The sequence below is a fragment of the Mastigoproctus giganteus genome, chromosome 3 (genome assembly GCF_048544385.1).
Source record: "Mastigoproctus giganteus isolate SK-2022 chromosome 3, ASM4854438v1, whole genome shotgun sequence".
Taxonomy (NCBI): Eukaryota; Metazoa; Arthropoda; class Arachnida; order Uropygi; family Thelyphonidae; genus Mastigoproctus; species Mastigoproctus giganteus.
Window position 1 is genome coordinate 88572208 of NC_143577.1, and position 23786 is coordinate 88595993.

The window sequence follows — 23786 nt, forward strand, 5'->3', positions numbered from 1 at the left end:
AGTTGTGTCATATGCTTTCTCCATGTCAAAGAATACAGACACCAAATGTTCACGTTTTAGGAAAGCATTCTGGATGGATGTTTCCAGTCTAACAAGATGGTCCAAAGTGGACCGGTTCCTTCGGAAGCCGCACTGGATGTTGGAGAGAAGGTCATTTGATTCTAAATACCATATTAAACAAAAATTAACCATTCTCTCCAGGATTTTGCACAGACAGCTAGTCAGAGCAATAGGACGATAATTAGTAGTGACTTTTGGATCCTTCCTAGCTTAGCAAAAGCAAGAACGATTGCCTTTCACCAGGAATCCGGAAACTGCCCTTCAATAAAGATTCTGCTATATAGAAGGAGCAGATAATCCACAGATTTTAGTGAAAGATGCTTAATCATTTCATAATGGATGCCATCTGGTGCAACAGCACTTGCTTTGGAAAGGATAAGAGCTCTTTTCAATTCCTGTATTGTGAATGACCTGTTGTATGGACAGACGCTCTTAGATTTAAAATTAAGTGCCTGTTTTTCGATTTTATGTTTCAGGACCAGAACTCTGGGGAATATGAAGATATTGCAGAGATGTTAGAGAATGTTTCCCCAAGAGAGTTGGCTATTGCAGTTGGATCTGCAATAGTGCATCCATTATAATCTAGGATTGAAGAAGGGTTGGATGTATATTTTCCCTTCAATTTCCGGATTTTATCCCAGACCAACTTAGTACTAGTGGACTGAGTAACTGATGAAATAAAAAACGGATCCATGATTCCTTTTGACTCTGACAGCGGATGTAGCGTGTTTTGGCTCGTGAGTGTTTAAAGGCTATAAGGTTGGTCGTGGTAGGATATCGGCGGAATATCCCCCACGCTTTGTTTTGAGCCTTTTTTGCTGCTGTGCATTCCACCAAGGTTTGGGAAATGGTGGAAACTGGGCAGATGTTTTTTGGAACAGCATTCGCAGCTGCTTGGACAATAATTTCTGTGATGTACATTACTGCATCATTGATAGGCTCCTGACTGACGGTACTGAGGTCAAAATTTGTCTGATGTTGGAAGGCAGTCCAGTCAGCCTGATCAATCTTCCATCGTGGTAACCTGAAAGGAAGACATGGTCTCCCACTGTGTAACGAGGTATTTCACAGGGAAATGATCAGAGAAGGGGAGCAGATAGAGAGATCAATGGCAGAAAAAGTACGGGTAGGCATGTGGAAGAAGGTGTTTGTTCCAATATTTAGAAGGGAAAGGTCATAGTCATTTAGCATAAGCTCTATCAGTTGTCCCCTTCCACTGATGTTAGCACTACCCCACAGGGTAGTATGTCCATTAAAATCCCCGAGAAATAAGAAGGGGGGGGGGGAACTGCATTACAAGATCATCAAGGTCTTCCTGGGAGATATCAGTCCCAGGTGGCAAATAAATAGAGCACACGGTTAATAAAAATCTTACTGAAAGGCAAATTACAACAGCCTCTATACTGGTTGTAACTAGCAAGGGCTGAACTGGGGTCTGGTTGCCCACAAGGACAGCCACTCCTCCATGAGCAGGACCAATGGACAAGATGATGACGCAATTCTATCCTTACGAAAAATTGTGATGTTATGCATGGTGGGATCATCATTTGCCTTTAGATAAGTCTCCTGCAAGCAAAAGCAAACTGGCTCGTGCTTTTGCAGGAGGGCCTTGATGTCATCTGTATTTCGCCGGAATCCACGACAATTCCATTGTAGGAATTTAGCTATTATTTTGGCTTGGTGGGTCCATCAGGCGGCTTCCGAGGTGCTGAGGGCTTACTTTTGTCAGTCTTGGATTTATCTTTTTTGGGGAAGAATGGATGCTGTCCCGTGTCCATTTCTTCCTCCGCAAAGAGTTCCAAGACTGATTCATCCGGTACCTCCTTATTCTCTACATCCATTGTTTCTGGTATCACAGGTGATTCTTCTGAACTTTTTGGCTTTTCTTTACCACTTGGTTTTGGTAGTGGTGGAGCACTAGGAGGTACAGATATAGGAGTGGCAGCTGATTGTGTTTTCTTGGTGAGCTTTTGTGAACTCAATAAATAGCGTGCAATTGGAGTGAATGACTCTCTTGGTGTATAGTCATCTCAGTTTGTGTCCCGATAGTGCACTTAGCAGAAACCTTCTGGGTATATGAAGGTTTCCCGCTATTTATTGGTTGGATACGTTTTCTGGACTCTAGGTAGGAGATATTCAGCTCTGTTTTCAGTTTTTGGATTTCTTTTTCATCCTTCCACCACTGGCATGCTCTAGAGTAGGCAGGGTGCTCTCCTTGGCAATTCACACAGATCGGTTTTGGAGCTGAACATTCCTTGCTCTCGTGGTCTTTAACACCACAGAGCACAGGTTTGTGAGTGGCCGTATTTTTGGCATCTAAAACACTGCAGTGGGTTTGGGATATAAATCCTCACTGGGCAGTTTAGATAGCCTGCCTTGATGGAATTTGGAGGCCGTGGGGTGTTAAACGTGAGGATAAGAACTCGGGTAGGGACGAGATTCCCATCCTTCCGTATCGATATTCTCTTGACAGCTGTCACTCCTTGGTCTTTTAATTCAGAGCAGATCTTTTCTTCAGAAACATGAAGAAGGTCCCACTCTGATATAACACCTCGTGAAGAATTCAGAGTTTTGTGGGGGGTTACGGTGATAGGTATTCCCCCTATGGATGTAGAGTTCAAGATTTTTAGGCTTGTTTTGTGCTGGAAGCTTCAAGCAAATGGCCACCAGAATGCAGTCATTTAACAGATTTTGGTGAACCTGCCAACCCTTCTAATCCTTTCTGGATAAAGAAGGGTGACATCTTTCCAATTGACTGCTCTCCAGTGGAATGGAGAATGAGGAAAAGCGGTGTCACTAATGGTGGTGGTGTATCCTCAGTCCTAGCTATTTTTGTAGAGGGGTTTTCTGCATCATCATCTCAATTAGGTAGAGGCCTTGTTGGGGGCCCAGAAGAATTTGAATTTATAATACTCATAGGAGTAAAATAAAAATTTCCGATGCCCAAGTACCTTACCCACCACGGAGCCCTACGAGGGGACGCCCACTTGTGAACTAGCAGGTACTGTGTACACGAATGGGATGCCAAGTTAGCTTAGAGGCACCATACCCACGTCCCAGGACCAAAGGGAGGGAAACTTATTGGAACGCAGTTGACCCTAGCAGTAAGAACCACCCATCTTGTCGAAGCAGGGGCCAAAGTGATGTATTAAAGCTGGGCCCCTCAACCACCAGGATCCCCTTTTCCGAATTCCACGGGTTGCAGCGCATGGCTGCACACGCTGGATTCCAAAGATGTAACCCTGGAACCAAGGTATGGGCATTAGATCCCAGTGATGCTAATCTGGAAACCCAGCAGCATCACTGGGAGGTCCCCTCACCACATACCACCACATACAGGTGCCCATGTCGAGGGGCTTAAAAAGTGAAAACATAAACCGACACACTGATTCAATAAATGGCGTTTTTATTATGCATTAATATATGTGTGATTGGGACGTCATAAAAGTGATAATGTTAGGCAAATGGTGACAATAAGTGGCATACGTAACATATGCATGTAACCTACTTCATTACAGCAGCGCTGTGAATTAATGGTCCGGCAAAGTCCAAGTCCACATCAGCATTAGCATGAAGGTAATCCAATTTGTAAGCAGTTTTTATCATTCCTGTCTTTTTCCTAGATTAAAAAAAAAAAAGAAAAAAGTATTATAGCAAGAAAGGTTATAAAATAGATTTTTTTTTTTTTTTTGGAATTTAAATGAAATGTAAGTAACACTAAACCACATGAACTGTCATTATGAAGTGTTTTATTGTGAACAAAGTATTATATTAATAAACTCCCATATAGTAGAACTACTTAAATGGCTTAATTAGAACTAGTTACGTGGAGTATATACTCCATACTTAAATAATTTTGTGTAGTTTTGGTTTCATTGATATCTCAATTCTTAGGCCTGATTGGAGGATTCAACACAGAATCCAAAGAATTGCTAATGAAGTAGCTCTAGCATGTGGGTTTTTAAATTACTTAATGTGATACTTAGTATTATTGCACAACTTAAATTAACTTATGAATGACCATGTAATGTTCTTTTTCTCAACATATTAAAATTTTTGTTTCTCAAAAACCCCAACAATGAGGATATTGAACTATGCAGTTATTACAGAAGTTATGTTTTACATGAAGGAAAATCAAAATCTCTAAGATGCTAAGCTCAATCAAATTAATACAACATAAATTATATCTGCAAATTTAACAGATCTCTGTATAACACATCACAGAATAACGTGTTCTGAAATAAAAAATCCCATTTATGAAGCAGAACCTGAAGAAAATCCCACAAATAAAGGAGTCTTATGAAAAGTACAAAGACCGCCCCCCCTAAATTCTGTCTCACTCACTGCAAACATGAGGTAAATATTCCACTATTAAGTAAATATAAAACTTGTTGACCAGTGTACTGCTCCATACAAAAGGAGTGAACTATACTTTAGCAGCAATCAGCATTAGCAGAGGAACACGATGCAGGAAAGCAAGCTTAAGCAGCATCAGCCAAAAAACCATCCAATTTCACCTCTCCATCCATTCCAAATGAGTGTCCAAGCTCAGCTTTAAATTTATTTAGGCTATCAACATCCATAAGAGATGGAAGTATATTCCACCAATCAACTACCCATTGGCTAAAGGCAAATTTCCATACATCTATTCTACAACTGTCTTTTCTCAATTTGAATCTATACCCCCCTCAGGTTCTTAATCTGAGCAGGAGGAAGAATCTCATTAGCATTCAGCTTGCTCACCCATTCAAGGCCTTATATACTTCAATCAGATCACCTTGCATGTGCCTAATCACAAGACACTGCAATTTGCAGAACTTGAGTCTTTTCTTGGTAAGAGCACCCCCTTGTTCCCCTCACCAATCTTGTTGTCCTTCTTTGTACTCATTCTAGCAACTCTACATCCTTCCTAAAATGAGGCCTCCAGACCTGTACACAGTACTCAAGGTGTGGCCTGATCATTGCCTTGTACAGTAAACCCCCACTATTCGCAGGGGTTACGTTCCTGAGAAATGTTGCGAATACCGAAAACGCGAATACTGAGTTATGGCTCCCATAGTAATAAAGGGGTTCCGTTCCAAAGTATGAAATATATAAGAAAAACTAGTCTAAAATTTTGTCTACGTATGTATTATATGTACCTTCGTAATATGACTATGTACATAGACAGTACATAGTGAAATGCAAGCATATGGCATCGAAATGAAAATAAGAAACAATTTAATATTAAATGTAATATTTATTAGAAATTTCAAACAAATCTTTCAAACCAGCGCCTTTGCTAGCAAAAAAAAAAAAAAAACTTATCCCGCCAGTTCTATCACCAGTTTCGCTAAAGTGTTGATAAAGGTGTTTTGCCTTTTCATGAATGATGAGTGAACTTAACGGAATTTATTTTGAGTTCGGTCTTCTATCCACAGATTTAAAGCTTTTTCCATCTTTTCTAATTTAACATCTAATTTTAATCTTTTCTAATTTTACAGAGCAAATTTTTTAAGCAATTAGCGCGTTTTCACGAACACTACAGCGGATTTTTTCTTCCAATTTTTTGATTGATCGTACCGTTGACTCATTGATTTTATAATGTTTTGCCACTGATGAGACACTTTCACCATTAGAAATTTTATCTAATAACTCAATTTTATTCGCTAATGTCATCACCTTCTTTGATATTTTCACATTTCTCTTGTTATTCGTAGCCATATTTTCGTAGGGGTTAGAAAGAACTTGTCCACAATAAAGTCACTTTCTTCCGTTAACACACTCGAAAAAGTCTGTTTTACACTGCAAAACGGTAGATTTATCACTTTTGTAAGCATATCAATTTATCAATTTATAAACATATAAATTAAAAGCAGACGACGAAACCTTCCATGACAAGCACACAACACATACTGAACAAGGATTAGCGAGAAACATCCACGCTCACGATTTTGTCACCCCTCTCCCCACACACACTGAGCACTGTTTTGACCGGGAAAGATAATTTTAGCCACGCCCATGTTTTTTTTTTTATGGCAGAAAATCTTCACGGCGCTTTAAAATTCACATTTTTTTAGGTTTCATTTTATATTAAATCGGCGATTGCGAATACGCGAAACCACGAATACAGATACCGCGAATAGCGGGGGTTTACTGTACAACGGGAGAACCAGCTGCATGGTGCTACACTCAGGAAAGCGAAAAAGACCTGGGAGTATTGGTATTGTGCAGTCAGATATGAAGTTTGCTGAGCAATGCACACAGGTCTTTTTCGCTTTCCTGAGTGTAGCACCATGCAGCTGGTTCTCTTGGGTTATTGTTACCCAAATGCAGTACTTTGCATCTGTCAATGTTAAACTTCAGTTGTCACTTCTCAGCCCATTTGCCCAACTTATCTAGATCCAATTGGAGTAGCATACTGTCTTTAACAACCCTGCCAACCTTTGTATCGTCTGCAAACTTGGACATTAGGCCTGATATACCTTCATCAATATCATTGATGAATACACAAAACAACAATGGGCCCAGCACCGAACCCAGGGAAACTCCACTAATAACATTCATCCATGAAGAGCAGTGTCCACTCAACCATTCCTTTATCCATTGTCGTAACTTACCCTTAATGCCATAATGCTCCAATTTGTACAGCAGTCTTCCATGTGCAACAGTATCAAAAGCTTTCCTGAAATCCAAGTATATGATATCAAATTTTTTTATATCCAGTTCCTTCATGACCACATGATAGTATCCAATCAAATTGGTCAGACAAGACCTCCCATTAATAAACCCATGCTGTCTTAACTATTATTGCAGTCTTGTCTAGATGATCCTGCAACACTTCTTTAACCAGTGACTCCATTATTTTCCCCAGAACAAGTAAACTAAGAGGTCTATAGTTACTTGTGCCACCTTTTGTGAATTGGTGACACATTTGCACACTTCCAGTCCATGGGGACCTCCTGAGTCCAAGGAAGCTCTCTTAGTTATGGCTAAAGGTTTCTTACTTCCTTTGCTGCCTCCTTTAATATAACTAGATAGATCCCATCCACCCCAGGTGCCTTCGTTATGTTTAGCTTCAACAATTTCTCCTCCACTTTGCTCTCAGTTATTACGAAATCACTTAGCTCCCTGTTAGAGTCTGATAAATGTCTGGCATTCTTCTCCTTGAAGAACTCTTCACATGTGAATGTAGATGCAAAATATTCATTCAATTTATCAGCTACCTGAAAATGATCATCAATAGTCAACCCATCTACGTTAAGTGGTCCAATCTGACTCATCCCTTTCCTTCTAGAGTTCACATATGTAAAGAACTCTTTGCATTCTTTGCATCCTTTGCCAAAGGTTTCTCATAATTTGCCTTCGCTTGCCTAACCTCCTTTGTGATTTAATTACAGACTATTTTATATGTGCCACAGGCCTCTGTGTCACCTGATAATTTATATGCATCCCATACATTTTTCTTCTCTGCCACGAGCCTCATTAATTCATCTAACATCCATTTAGGCCTAAACCTTGAACAGTATTCCTTAGTTGGTACAAAAAGCCTAGTAGCCTCCAAGATTAATAGTTGATTAAATCTTTTTATATTCAAGGAAAAGAATTTTAAAGCTGCACGGAGCAGCTGCAAATCAAACTTCATATCCATATGTAACAGGAGTAAAATAAAGTTACAATATACTTCAATATAATTATCTTCTTAGAAGATATGTACCAGATTTTGTCCAAGCCACCAAAACCATTCTGGCAAAGGTAATTCAGATGTTTCATAAGAATGTTTAATGAACTCAGATAATGCTATAACAGTATTACCTGACTTCATTACAACTAAATCTTTACTGGTAACATGATCACATTTTTTACCTCAAAATCAGCTTTATCAGAATTCCAAACACTTTCAAGGATAGTGGTAAGTCTTCCTTGGCAATTTCTGTTTTACCATCACTAACCAATGAACTCCAATAAAGAAACTTCACCCAAGAAGGATTTTATCTATGCTGAACACATGGCCAAGGACATCATTAAAAGTTTAGTCAGTCTTCTTGGAGTCCACAGCAGTGCTTTTCTCACCTTCTTAAATCAACCAATCAATTAATAATAATAATAATAATAATAATAAAAAAAAAAAACCTGCACGATGCCAACAGTTGGTAATAGTTGTGGGTCTGGCCTCACTCCAGTCCAAACACACCATTTGTAGAGCCCAAGACAGCATGATCTTTGCCACAACTCTTCTCCGTATCTAAGAGGAAGTGATCGATTAGGGAACAATGATAACTGCATTTAAGTGTGAAAGTGATTTCACTGATCCCCGTGACTGAATCTTGGGAGATTGAGTATTAGACATGGTAGACTGAACAGAAGACCTCTCTATTGCATACAAAAGGCACATGCCATACACGGCTACAAGACAGGGGTTGCATTATCAAAACTGTTATGTCAACTTTGCATACCACTGTCAAGTGAAACAAGATATTCTGAAAGGTTCCCTAAATCCTTTGTATTCAAGATTTGTAGGTTAGTGGAGCAGCACTAAACAAAGTGAGGTTTAGTTGATCACTGATGGCTGTGAAAACAGCAAAAGCTATTTATACCATTTTGAGTCCTTTTAATGTATAAATATTAATAGATTAGTATAAATAACAATAAATATTTGTCCCTTTTAATGTATAAATTTTTGTTGTTAACCTGTAAAATAAAACAGTGAAAGTGACATAACATACTTTCTGCAGTCCTTATAATTACTGACAACTTCACAGCTGAGAATAATTAACATTAGTGGAGCATCACAAAATTAACAATGTTGGTGTTAAGCAGCCTAGAAGGGATGCTGCTCCACACTAACCTCTATAAGCAATTTTTTTTTTTTTTTTTTTTGCACTAACAGCTTTTTTTTTATCAGGTTTCTGGAAATGTTCTTTTTTGTTTTACCATTGTTCAAAGGCTTAGGTGGAATATACTTCGGTATGATGTTACCCAATTTCCTTAGAAATTTTAATTTTACCATTAGTTTCGCTTAATTTTCCCCTTCATTTAATGTGAAATCAAATGAAGAACTACATGAATTGGTTGTCTGTTATCAGTTATCTCTTATCAATATTAATGTTTAATATTCTTAAAAGAATATTAAAGTTACACTGTAGTTTCTCCTTTCAAGTATCTTCAAACAGTTGAAACATAATTATATCTGAGGATCAACTTTTTTTTTTTGAATAACAACTCTAAGCAGCATCTAAAAAGTCTAACTGTAGAGAAATTTCTAATTTGAATTAACAACTTAAATACTGGCCAGTAACACAAAATCAATTCTCCATACACTTACCCACTCTGAGGTGCAAATGTTGAATCAAATGCTAATTTAAGACCCTTCAATAATTGATCCTCCACTGAGATCTCTGTTGCCAGTATATTATCAGTGTTCCATTTTTCTTTTAATGTGATACCTTTAATAAAAATTTTAAAAAAATACATGAAATATAAATGATTTAACAAAGATTCATCACATAGTTCTCATTATTATTAAATCTACAAGTGTATCAGCACACATACACACCAACATATTTTATTTGAATGGGAGTTCATGTTTTCTGCTATATGAAGTGCTACTCAAATCTTCACGAAATTTGAATGTTGAACGGGAATGTCTAGTATGGACTTATGGTACTAAGTAACACTGCATGCATCCTTTGTGAATTGGTGTGCCATGTGGCATCGGACTAGATATTCATTGAATATTTATGCGCAGTTCTTTGGCGGTGTGTTTCACATAGTTTGTGATTGTTGCAATGGCTGATGTGAGAAAGCAACATGCTTGCATCGTTTTGTTTCCTTCTTAATGATACAGCAGCAGAAACCCATAGGAAGTTGAAACAAGCTTTTGGTGACAATGCTTTAGGCCAGATGCAGACTCACTACTGGTTTAACCGTTTTAAAAACGGTTGAATGTCAGTTGATGACAACGATTGCTCTGGGCATCTATCATCGAGCACCACCTGGGAAAATGTCGCGAAAGTTCAGCCAGCAATCCATGAAGACAGCAGGCAAACCATCCACGACATTTGTGACCTTGTAGAACTACGGTATGGCACATGTAAGCAAGTTTTGTCAGATGAGTTGAGCATGAGAAGGATTGTGGCCAAGTTCATGCAATGGTTACTGAGCGAAGACCAAGAGCAGCATCACATGGAAGTTAGCAGAGCTCTTCAAGAATGGGCCAGGAGCGATCAAAACTTCTTTTCTATGGTCATCACTGGTGACGAGAGTTGAGTATATGGGTATGACCCAGAAACCAAGCAACAGTCATCCTAGTGACAGAGCGCATCTTCACCCTGACTAAAGAAAGCCTGACAAGTGAAGAGCAATGTGAAGTTCATGCTTATCTGTTTTTTGGACATTGATGGGATTATCCATAAGGAATTTGTCCCTCCAGGACAGGCTGCCAATGCAGTTCTACTGCGACGTCCTGAGGTGGTTAAGGGAAGCCGTCAGGAGGAAACGTCCAGAAGTGGTGCACAAAGAATGGGTAAATCATGACAATGCACCAGCCCACATATCTCTCATTGTGGTGCAATTTTGGGGATCCAACAACATGACAATCGTCCCACCCCCTTATTTACCAGACTTGGCCCACTGCAACTTCTTCCTCTTCCCAAGAATGAAAATCAAGCTGAACGGTTGAAGATTTGACAGCGTAGAGGATATCCAAACAGAATCACAGGTGGTGTTCAACACTAAGATGAAGGTGGACGCATTCAAACAATGGGAGAAGCACTGGAATCTGTGTTTACACTCTCAAGGAGACTACTTCAAAGGTGACGGTGATAAACAAGACCCAGGGCAAGTGATTTATTTTATAAATACATTTTGGGAACTTTTGGGTAGCACATCTCATATTAGAATAAAACAAAATACCACAAACTTTTGATTTTGTTTTACACGTTTTAGTTTATTAAAAATTACACGCTTAAGCAAATTAATATTCTGATGTCACATTCCACAAAACAGACAAAAAAAAAAAAAAAACACCACGAAAGTTATTTTTGTTTACACTTAACAACAACCATTTCTTGAACGTCTTACTTTCTTATACCCAAGATAAAACTAAAAAATTATTTTTCAATAAAGAAATGTTCATACAAATAACCAAAAGTAAGAATTTATTATTTCCATCTCACAAAATCTGTTTTGTGTAAGAGATTTACCAATACCGTTAAGCACAATGATATATCATTGTGCTTAACGTGTTAGAAGAGAAAATACTGTCAATTATTCATCGTTAATAAGCAGCAAAAGTTTTATAAATCTATCGCTTTTAAATTATATTAATAAATATATTTATTCTAAACATCATAAACTGAAGACTTGTAAATAATGCTCTCATTTGGGAAACAGCTCAATCAAAAACTATTATTTATGATTAGAGAAATCATGTTTTGCAAAACAAAACGAAGTGTTAAGATATTCCAAAAAGAAAATTGCAAATGTTAAACCCAAATTACATCATGAAGAAATTGTTCTAATATCCATCTACAGTCATACTATGTATCTAGCTTTAATGCTAATTCAATAGCAAAGTTTATATGACAGTAACTCACTTCTACAACTTTGCAACTTTCCATGAAATAATTAAACAAAAATAACATAAAATGATAATTTACTAGGAAGACATCACACTTTGGAAATGCTTTTCTAATATGATTATCAACTAAAAACTTAAAAAGGAAAAATTTGAATAAAAATTAAAAAATAAATTACAACAGATAGACAAGGCTGCAATTAAAATACTAATACTGTTATTAGTATTAGCCCATGATTAAAATACTAATAATATTAGTATTTTAATCATGGGCCTGGCTCTCCAAAATACTATTGGTATTTTAATTGTCAGCTTGGCTCTTTATTTTTGTGCATGTTTCTTCTTTTATGCTCTTAGCTGACAATCCCATTAGAAAAGTGAAGTTTTCAGGCTGAAATTTAAACAGTATATGGCATTAACAAAATAAATTATGTGGGTATCTCATGAAACCGAAGTACTATAATATTTCAATCTCATACAATACTCAAACAAGTCAGTTGATGTATGTATTGCAGTACATTTCAGCAGCATTCGATTATCAAATAACGTTTCAGAGATTAAACACTCACACACACACACTATATATATATTATGCTCCTTTTGTAGATCAACATTATGGACATATCATAACTGGAAATCTGAACATCATTAATAACAATAATCTAAAAACAGCTACGAGTAAATGGTTCAAATTCAGACCCATTAACCGAGTTAATCTTAATTCTAACAACAAGAAGCTATATCTAGACCTTGTACATTTCACCAACAAGCTTGCTTATAAATATACCATTCCATATGAAGCATTTCAAAACTGGATAACTTATCTATCAAGACATCAAAAAAGCTATTGCCTAGTCCTACATACTTGACAATAACCACTACACTCCATTCTGCAATCTGAAAAATCATATTTTAGAATTACAGGACAACTTTATTATCACCCCAGTTTACTAAGCATCCAACAACTTTGCTATCTTTTGCAACCAATTCTACTTCAATCAACTAAAATCTGAAATAGAGAATAGCTCTACATATATACCATGCAATAAAAAAAGCTTACAGCTTTACATAAAAAACTGCACACCAAAATACAAAAAACTCCACCTTTCCCTTCTTTATATGATAGCCAAATTCCGCAAACATCTGGTAGGTTTCAAATTCATAACTAGTTCCAAAAATAGTGGATGCTACCTACCTTGCAAGCAATTCTTCAGACAGCTAAAAACCATCTTCAGCAATCTTACTACTACCTGGTTTATTAATAATAATCAATCTGTTTTAAACATTTTTAGATCCAATCTCTCTATTACTAGTATTGTAACTTTTAATTTCACCAACTTGTTCACTTCCATACCACTCAACCTACTAGTGTTTGTGCTAAAACAATTGTTCAACAAATACCATGAGAAACTTAATATCCACGAGAGTACTTGGGACAACCTCGTCAATCTTGCATACAAACATATTATTGGAGTTCCCACGGGTTCACAAATTTCCAGCCTTGTCTCTAACTTGTTTTTACACTACTATGGAGAATTTTTTTACCAGCAATCCCAATCATAAATTTTTAGTCTTCAGGTGTGCAGTAGCACACGCTCCTTGAATAGACCGGGGTTCAAGCCCCTGACTGATGAATATGGTCGATCTGCCAACCCGTAGTGGACCAGCGTGGCAGATTATGGTCCATTTCCCTCAGCATGAATTGTTGAGGAGGCTTCCATCCTGCAGTGGGTTGATAATGGCTGCACTTTACCTTTATATGCTAAAGGAAAACAAATTCCAACAGATGACTATAATGGCTTACTGAGATAAATTAGAGAGTTACTCTTTCCAAAGCATTTTAAAGCAAGAAAGGTAGGTTATGAACAAAAGCAGTCAATGGCAAAGATCTAGATATGTTGCAAAGAACATAGGTAACTATCTAATTGACCATTGAATTTATTCAAACTGTCAAACTTAAATACCCGTTTAGCATATACCATCTCTCAATTAGAGTTCTATACTTAACGGCTTTGTAACTAACTTTAACACTACAAAAATCTTTTACACAGTGTTTGCTTATGCATCACTCAACCTGCATAAAAATTTAACTGTCCTCGCATTATTTAATGTAAGCACTTTTACAGGTCATTAAACTTAGGCTAACTCTCCACAAAACCTTTTGTATTTTCAGACCGTGGCTGCCAGTTTTCCTTTTTTGCCCCCCCCCCCTCAGAGAGATTTCCTTATACCCTCTTTGTACAGTGGTGCTTTTGTGACTGACTTACCTGCTATGTTGCTTGTCAAACATGACTGTTTGGCAGGCAACTTTGTTTCAAACAAAACAAATAAAGCTTTGCTTTAAGACAATAATATAATGAATAAATAATTGTCAGCAATATTGTAAGTGCATTTATAATCTTATTTACACTAACAGATATATTTAAGCCATAAATACCACATAGAATCAATCCACAGCACATTATGTTTGATTAATCATAATGTTTATTTCAACTAAGAAAAATGCAACATTTTACTGTACCATCTGTGAAGTGATCACATGATAATTACTCAGTTTGTTTACTATCTGTTGGATCCTTTCTGTAAATGGACTGTACTATACTGTACAGTGCTGCAATTAGTTGCTTCTAAACTGTAGTGATAGCAGTCTCAGAAAGAGCATGCACATTCTTATGATGGCATACCTATCTGCCACAATTTTCAACAAATTCTTTGTTACTCGGTTGAGTATTGTTGCATAGAGTATTTGGTATGTAAAAATTTATACATAACTTCAATTTATGCATTTAAAGTTTTGTTAATCAAAACTTTAAATGCATTTAAAGTTTTGTTAATCAAAACTTTAAATGCATGAAAATGAAAGAAAAATTTTAAATTGAAAATGAAAGAAATTTTAAAAATTTTAAAATGAAAGAATTGCCAAAAAATACAATTCACACAACTTGACCAAATTTGCATAAGATAGCTTCTTATGCTCTGTTTATCAGCATTTATATACAAGTGAAATATGTGCCAATATGTGCATAAAGTATGAACCTGTTTACAGTAATAGATAAAAATCTTTGGTTAAAAAAAAAAAAATAAATAAATAAATAAAAAAAAAAAGGACTAAGTTGACAAATGTTACTGGCCAAGTTTTGTGATTTTACAGGCATTGCATCTGGTGAAATCGCATAAAATAAAACAGTTATAATTGTATATAGAATATTACTAAAAATATATTTTCAATAACTATTTTAAAATTACAGTTCAGAAAAACAAACAAATTTAATGGAAGGGGGAAGAAAATGATGAAAATAAAATTTTATGAAAATGTTTATATACAAAACAAAATGAAATACAAATAGTTCAAAATCAAACAGAAACAAACTTTAATGTGTTATACATTAACTATAGGGCATGCCATAAGTCTGGAATCATAAGGAAAAATAACTAATTAATATACCTTTGCAGCCCCAAGACGTCTTTGAATAAAGAAGAACGAGTCCAAATAATTCTTCTTGTAGGAAATCATTCTCCACAGAATTTAACAGGCTGCATCCAGACCACAAGCCAATAACACAGAGCTTGTTCGAAAGCAAACTTGCTCAAAGTTTAGGAAAACAGGATCCATAGACACTACCATTCTCGCTTGATTATGTAAAAGTCTCAGAAAATCTCTGAAGATTTGTCTCAGAGGACAAGAGTGTCAAAAAGCAGCATTTACCACATTCTTAAGGCTCACAATCAGCATACATAAAAATTTCATCTCTTGCAGAAATTAAGCGAAGATGATCCACACTGACAGATGGAATTTTGTGAGTGGGCTAGAGAAAAATATGCTTGAAATGCAATTTCCCACCCACAATTCTGTTTAGCGATTAGGCTGTTTTTTATGGAAATGGTGAGGTAAATTGATAGAACACTCACTACTCAACTGGCAGTAAGTGTTCAAAACAACCCTCACTGGTTTACTCCTTTGAAGGAAGGAGATGCTACTCGTGTAATGTGGCTTGTGGAAAGACCATCATAAGCCCCTTCATTTTTCAAGGAAATGCCACTGCAGATGACAATTTACATATTCTCAATGAGCAAGCATTTTCCAATGTCTTGAATGACAATGGAGATCTTCCAACATGGCTCCAGCAAGATGGTGCTCCTGCACATTACAGCATCCACGTAAGAGTTTCTGCACCAACAGTTTCCTGATAATTGGATAGGAATGTTGAGGACCTGTGGAATGGCCAACAAGAAGCCTGGATCTAATACTGCTAGATTTTTACCCTCTGGGATCACTTCAAGCCACTGGTTATGTGGAGAAAATTAAGAGTGTTGAACGTTTGCAACAGCACATTACTGATACATACAACACTATTATTCCTGACCACATTCAGCATGTACCTGCTGACTGGGTATCTTGCCTGGATTTGTGTATCAAGAATCAATGTATAACACATTGAGCACATTTCACGAAAATGCTTGTATTGGCCTTTTTTTTTTTTAATTAAATTTCTTCCTATGATTCCAGACATGGGATACCTTGTATCAATTTAATCAGATTTAAATAGTCGACCTGAATTGCATTGTCTTTTTTTGAAAGAATCAGAATTTTTCTGTTGAAGTAAAAGGTCCTGTATTGTACTGTCATTTCAAGAATGCTTTAAATGTTTTCATTTGCATTTAATTTTATTTCTTTTACAAAGTAATTTTACAACCATTCTGAAAGAAGTTTGGCATTTTAACTTAAATCTTCATTTAAGAAAGATCTGTTTTGCATAAATAAATACATGCACAAAAATAATGCAGACCAAATGATAGTGGGTCTAAATTAGTGAGGTATTGGGGCACAGGTCTACTTTTATATCACAATTGCTCTCAGCACACACAAAACAAATGAGAATTCCATTCTGTTCTCAAAAGAGCTGATTAAATGTAGAAACTGCAAGTGTCAGTTCTACAACTTTCTTGTACAGTAAAATTTTGGTATAATAAAATTGCTTCCCATTCCCTGCAAATCTACTATGTATCTTTATAAAAATATTTCATTTAAACAAATATCACTGCAATGAAAAAATATAATCATTATAACAAAATGTGTAAAAGAATATAACATACAGTTTTTGATCTTTAGTCTTTAGCATCTGGTAATGCTGCAATGATTTATTGAGCAGTAAATCATTACAATATTAATTACCTATTTGAAATTAAGGGCTTCTGATCTCTCTCTCTCTCTCTCTCTCTCTCTCTCTCTCTCTCTCTCTCTCTCTCTCTCTCTCTCAAATTTTACTTGTTTTGGAGGTGACACAAGTTGTTTACATAGTTACATATTTAGTAATGGTAGATGAAGTGCCAGTGCTCATATTTTGGCAAACACCACAAGCTTTCAAACACAAAATTTAACATTTTAATTTTTTCATTAAAAAAAAATAATAAAACCACATTTAAAAAGTAAGCTGTATTATAATTATTTTGTAGCCCATAAATTACAATTGCATTTCATTGAAATGAAATCACTTCATTTCATTAAAACAAAATCTCAACAAATATTTTGTTCACTGCATGTTATATTGACATTTCACCAAATATGATAAAATCACCATATACAAAATGTATCTAGTAAAGTCAACAGAGGAGGTATCTAAAAATCTGTACGAGCTGATGTATTGAGACTTTTACATTATACTAGTTCTGATACATATATTCAGATGTAAATGTAGCCTTAAGGAGACGCAATAAATAAATCAATCAAAATTATTTTCTTTTCAGTATTACAATTTTAAATATTATGTACAAGATACTGTACATATTTTTTCTTATTTGTTACACTAAATGTATTACAGAGGATCCTTGTTATCCGAGGATAATCAGTTCCAGAAAATTCCACTTAAAACTGGGACGAAATTTTCATGTTTATTATTTAAATAAATGAAACAGCATAATATTTCAAGATTCTATATAATATCTGTGTAGATACACCATAGACAACTCTTAAAGAAAAACTACAGTAGTAATGTGAACGGCAACATTTCATGTGTACTGCATCTCATATTGTGCTCATTCTTCAACAATGAGTTGCCCCTGTATTGCACTTGCTTGAATAAGTAATGCTTCACTAATAGAGAAGACTGTTGTTACTTATTCTTGGTGGGCACCCACTCAGATGGCACAGTTTCAAAGCTAGTTGGCTTTTCATCAGTAGGTGAAAATCCGATGAAAAGCCAACTAGCTTTGAAACTGTGCCGTCTGGGTGGGTGCCCACCAAGAATAAGTAACAACAGTCTTCTCTATTAGTGAAGCGTTACTTACTCAAGATAGTGCAATTCATGGTAACTCGTTGTGAAGAATGGAGAAGCGTTGCCTATTCGGGGGATTTGCGAGTGGTTTAGTTCAGTCAGTGAGAGGGAGTAACTGTCCCTTTCTTCTGTCGACGGCATTTCTTCCTCTTCCACTATCACTTTTCTACACTTTTTTGCTTTCCTAAGTTTAATAGGGATAGTATGTGGATAACTGAGTATCTTATCCCATATTTTGCAAGCAGTGCCCACCGAGAATAAGTAACAATAGTCTTCTCTAAGTGAAGCATTACTTATTCGAGGTAGTGCAATACATGGTAACTCGTGAAGGATATAAGATACAGATGAAATGATACTTTCGCACTACTACCGTAGTTTTTCTTTAAGAGTTGTCTACGGTGTATCTAAACCGATATTATATAGTAATGTTTATTATGTACTTATACATAGTTTAAAAAAAAAAAAAAAAAAATGAAGGAACTGAACAATGAGAATTATTTTATTAGACATTTTTATTATAATATGTTGCACAATATAAGATTAAGTAAAGTTAATTGAACTTATACTATTTTTCAGTTGTACAAATAAAGAATGAATCTGGAGTTTGTTATTTTTTTGCCGTATTTTTTTCAGATAAAAAATTGTGTTGTAGCATTTAATTATGTCTTTTAAACATCACGCTTAACTTTTGTTGCACAATCATGAAGAAGATTATTCCTACAAAAAAAATATTCAAGTGCTTGGTCAATTTTCTCAAGGGAAAATAAAAAGCTTTAATTCTTTAATTTTCAAATCCTTGTAACTGCAGGGACTCTGATACCGGAGACCCCCTGTATTTTATTATATGTACTTGTTTTTTGTTTTTTTTTTTCAAACATATTTATTCCAAAAAAAAAAAAAAAGATAAATATTCAGTTAATCAGTTGATCTATTATATCCCGATAACTACATCAACTGGCTATTTTAACTGGTCAATTTTCTAATTGTGTAATGTGATTCTAATATACATAGTGTTAAACAGTAATTTATACTATCAAAGTTTCATTCTATCAACCCTTAAATTTAGTAATTTCTAATTTCAAATTTTATTAGGAACTCCAACATATAATACAAGAATAAAATTAATGTGAATAAATTTTCAAACTTAACAAAAAACTGATAAGAAATTATTAATCCTACTGATGGCAATTTACTCTTACCTAAGTCGGCAATTTTATATTTTGTTTCAAGGGCAGCAGTGACCTTTCCTGTATCAGCATTGGATAAACCATTAGCTACAAATTCTACACCAGTTGGAGTCTTGGTTTTGCATTCCAATTTAACTAAACCAAAATCTAAGGGAGAAAAAAAAAAACAAAACAATAGATAAGCTTTATACTTCTATTAAGCTATAAAAACCAATAACACCATGTTTGTATTATTTTAATAGCCTGATAAAATATGTATCAATGAAGAAAAGGCAATATTATGACTGTAAAAGAGAGTATATCTAGTTATACTGAACTGAATTGTACATAAGCAGAAAAATCACCCTTTCTAATTAAAGGGCGTCTGACATTACAGAACACTGGCTGCGTTAGAAATATCTTATAATTGTAGGACGTAGTAAATAAAAAAGAGATAAGCTTTCAAATCTAGAGAAATGCTAAAGGCAGTATAAAATACAAGAAAACCGAGGAATACAAGAAAAGTAAAGTACTTTTAAAATGTTGAAACCAAGGCTGGTTTCAACATTTTAAAAGTACTTTACTTTCAGGGTTCGTTGGCCTCTCTTTGGTGGGTGGGTAGGTACCCTGGTGTTGCAACAGTGACAACCTAGTTACAAAGTATAATTCCACAATATGATGGATGTCAGATGGTGTACAGACTAAGGCAATTTTTGGGCTAGTCTCAAAACTACAAAAAAGTTCATTAAACGGACAGGTTAGTGCCGCTGCATCATGTTTATATGTAATGAACTATCAAGGTAGATAAATTGGCATAGTTTTAATTATAACTCATGTAAAAATCTTCACGAGTATATTGCACTACTTCACCAATGTTATTTGTGGTAGTGCAATATTATACAAGTTTAATTCTACAAGTGCAGAGTAAGAAACAATAACTGCGATTTGTCACTGTATTAGTAGTGCCAAAATAACACAAGAAAGCAAGCAAGCTTATATATAGTATCAATCATGGTTAAAAAAAAAAAAAAAAAAAACTTGTTTGTTCAAGAAAGAAGTGATCTGAACTCTAATAAAGTTAAGAAAGAACTCTTCCAAAGATATAAAAATGTTTAGTTTACTCAATACATTTAAAGCCTTAAACACTTCAATCAAGTCTCCACACAAGTGTTTTTTTTACAAAACCTGAGTAGGGATCACTGAAGGTAGTTAAAACAGTCTTTCTGATCAACCAATCTTCTCTATACTCATTCCAACAGAATTAATCCCTTCCTAAAATGAGGTTTTATGAACCTGTATGTAGAAATCAAGATATGGCCTAACCATCATAGTATAGTAACCATCACAGCATCAACCAAAAAAAAAAAAATTTTCACCTATCCACTTCCACAACATCAGATGGAAATTTGTTCCAGCAAACAACTCACTGGCAAAAGGTAAACTTCTTTACATCTATTCTGCAACCATCCTTCCTTGATTTGAATTTATGATCCCTTATGTGCATAGTCAGAGGAACAAGAGGAAGAATGATATCAGCACTGAGCTTGCCCAATCTATTGAAAGCCTTAAATACCTCAATCAGATCACCTCACAGGTGCCTGGTCTCCAGATGCCGCACTTAGCAGAACTGAAGTCTTTTGTAAAAGCTCCCCTTTGTTCCCTTCACCAATCTCGCTGCCCTTTTCTGTAACTGCTCCAGCAACCCTACGACCTTCCTAAAATGAGGCCTCCAGACCTGTATGCAGTACTAAACATGTGGCCTGACCATTGCCTTCTACAATGGAATAATCATCTCCTTATTCTTGCTAGCAAAATTCCTGTATATCTTTGACAAAACCCCATGTGCTGTCCTGGCAGCTTGTCTGTACTGCTCAGAGAATTTCATGTCTGATTGCACAATTACCCCAAGTCTTTCATTTTCCACTATATAGTGGGATAATAAACAGAGAACTTAACAAGCTGTCTTTTTTTTTTTTTTTTGTTAGTTGTTGGCGCATCGGCTTCTGTGGCCATAATGCACCTTCCAAGGTTTTTGCACTACTCTGATCCAAGCCCGAGGTAGGATTCGAACCCGCGACCTTTGGGTTGCCAGGTAGGCACTTTACCTACCTGGCTAGCCGGGTCGGCACAAGCTGTCCTAGCAGAATGTCTATACTATTCACCTATAGTATATGTGAAAAAATTTACAATTATCCCCAGATGGTTCTTATTCTCAACTACCTAGTTTGGTACAACCCATATGCTGTACCTTGCATTTATCAATGTTAAATCTCAATTGTCATTTTTCAGCCCACCTACCTAGTTTATCCAGATCTTGTTAAAGTAGCATACCTGATTGTCACCACCTGATACAAATGTTGGCAGGGTTGTTAATGACAGCAATGGCAGTGTGCTACTGCAACAGGATCTAGATAATTTGGGCAGATGGGCTAAGAAGTGGCAACTGAAGTTTAACCTTGACAAATGCAAAGTACTGCATATGGGTAGAAGTAACCCCAGAGAAACCTGGGAGTAATTGTGCAGTCAGATATGAAGTTTTCTGAGCAATGCAGACAGGCTGCCAGGGCAGATCATGGGGTTTTGTCAATGATATATAGGAATTTTGCTAGCAGGGAAAAAGAGGTGATTGTCCCTCTATATAAGGCAATGGTCAGGCCTTGAGTACTGCGTACAGGTCTGGAGTCCTCATTTTAGGAAGGATGTAGATTTGCTTGAGTGTGTACAGAGATTGTTGTTGTTTGGTTTTTAGGAGCATAAGCAACTAACGCCATATTGCTCTGGGAATATGCGGTTGTCATTCCCTGACCTTTCCGCATCCTCCGTATTTGGTGGTGAGAGGCTCGAACCCCGGTCTAATCAAGAAGTGTGTGCTACACACTGCTGCTCCTTCCCACCTGGCTACGGAGGCGCCGCGTGTACTGAGAAGGGCAACAAGATTGGTGAGGGGAATGAAGGGATCCTCTTACCAAGAGAGGCTTAAGTTCTGCAAACTGCAGTGGCTGGAGACTAGGCACCTGCACAGTGATCTGATTGAGGTGTACAAGGCCTTGAATGGGTTGAGCACGCTGAATTCTGATGGGATCCTTCCACTTGTTCAGATTACAAACCTAAGGGGGCATAAATTCAAATTAAGAAAGGACAGATGTAGAATAGATGTGCGGAAATTTGCCTTTAGCCAGCAGGTGGTTAATTGCTGGAACAAACTTCCATCTGTCGTTGTGGAAGTTGATAGGTTGAATAAATTTAAGGAGGAACTAGACAGGCATTTGGAGAGAATGGTGCGATTTTTTTTTTTTTTTTTTGGCTGATGCTGCATAAGCTCATATACTTGCTTTCTTGCATCACATGCCACTACTACTACTACTACCTGCGCCCACCCTTTGTATTATCAGCATTAATAATATTAAAATCAGTATGGGATCCAATACTGAACCAAGTGGGAACCTACTCATAACATTAGTCCAGGAAGAGTAGTCACCATAAATAACCACACTATGCCTCCTGCCAATTAACCATTCCTTTATCCATAGCAGTAACTTGGCTCAAATTATAAAATCATACAGGTAGAACGGCTTTACTGAAATTTAAGTATAAGATGTCAAATTTTTTTCTTTCATCCAGTTCATGTGTTGACATCTTAATAGCCAACAGCCTGGTTAGATATAATCTTCCCTTGACAAATTCCTGCTGAGCCTACCATAACTCCATTCCTGTAAAGATGGTTTTGAATTACTTCTTTAATTACTGACTCCAGCAATTAAGCAAGTAATTCCAAGCAGAAAAATCAAACTTACAGATCTATATATTTCTCACTTGTGCCCCTTGAATCCCCCGTATGTGAACAGGAGAGGCAAATACACATCTCCAGTCTTCAGATACTTCCTCCACATCTAAAGATGCAATTATTTTTATGGCAAGAGATTTGTAAGTTCTCTTGCCATAAAAACTAAAAGTAAAGGCACCAGGAGCCTTTACTTTTAGTTTTGATTAATTTCTCTTCCATCCTTTCAGTTATCATAAAATAATTTGATTCCCAGTTAGAATTAGGTGTACTACTGGTATTTCCATCTTTTAAAATTTCTTCACATACAAATGCAATGTACATGCAGAATATTTATTCAGTTCATCAGCAAGAGGTAAAGGATTATCAACAGTTATGCCATTCATATATAAAGGGCCAATGCATTTAATCTCTTCCTGTCTAGTGTTAACATAAGCAAAGAATTAATTACTACTTTTTGTTTCTGTTCTTAGACAAAGGCTTCTCATAATGTGCCAGTGCCATAGCATGCCTAAACCTCTCAGTAACTTCACTGCAGACTAATCCATACTTAGTGTAAGATTCCATTTCCACTGATAAAAAAGTATACATGCACCTGAAGCATTTTTCTCCTCTACTACTAATCTTGTCCTCTCATCTGCATTGATGTCAACTTTAGATTTTCAAAACGGAGATCAGGTACAGTCGGTCCTCGTATAACACATATTTACATTACACGAATTCGATCATACACGATTTATAAATAGGGGAACGATATCTTATATAACACGAACCGAATTCGCTTATGCACGATTCGCCTTTGTGTTTACAAGAAATGGCAGTCGAACGCAGAATCACTCCAACCGAATGCAACACGATAGGAATGAAGAGAAGATTCTGAAAAGTATTTGTTTTTTATATCAGTGAATGGGAAACACATTTCACGATAATAACGTAAAAACCAACACAAT

The 23786-nt window shown here is 36.1% G+C and overlaps 1 protein-coding gene across 2 annotated transcripts in view; it reads right to left on the bottom strand.

Moving 5' to 3' along the window:
- The window catches only part of LOC150088142 (non-selective voltage-gated ion channel VDAC2-like), a 140869-nt gene that overhangs the window by 43331 nt on the left and 73752 nt on the right, over positions 1-23786 (bottom strand). For both annotated transcript variants that reach the window (XM_090369347.1, XM_090369348.1), the window contains exons 3-5: positions 19089-19223; positions 9365-9485; positions 3569-3679 (exon numbers count right to left, since the gene is read on the bottom strand). In XM_090369347.1, coding sequence (XP_090225473.1) covers positions 3569-3679; positions 9365-9485; positions 19089-19223 — 367 coding nt within the window. The remainder of the gene's footprint in view (positions 1-3568; positions 3680-9364; positions 9486-19088; positions 19224-23786) is intronic.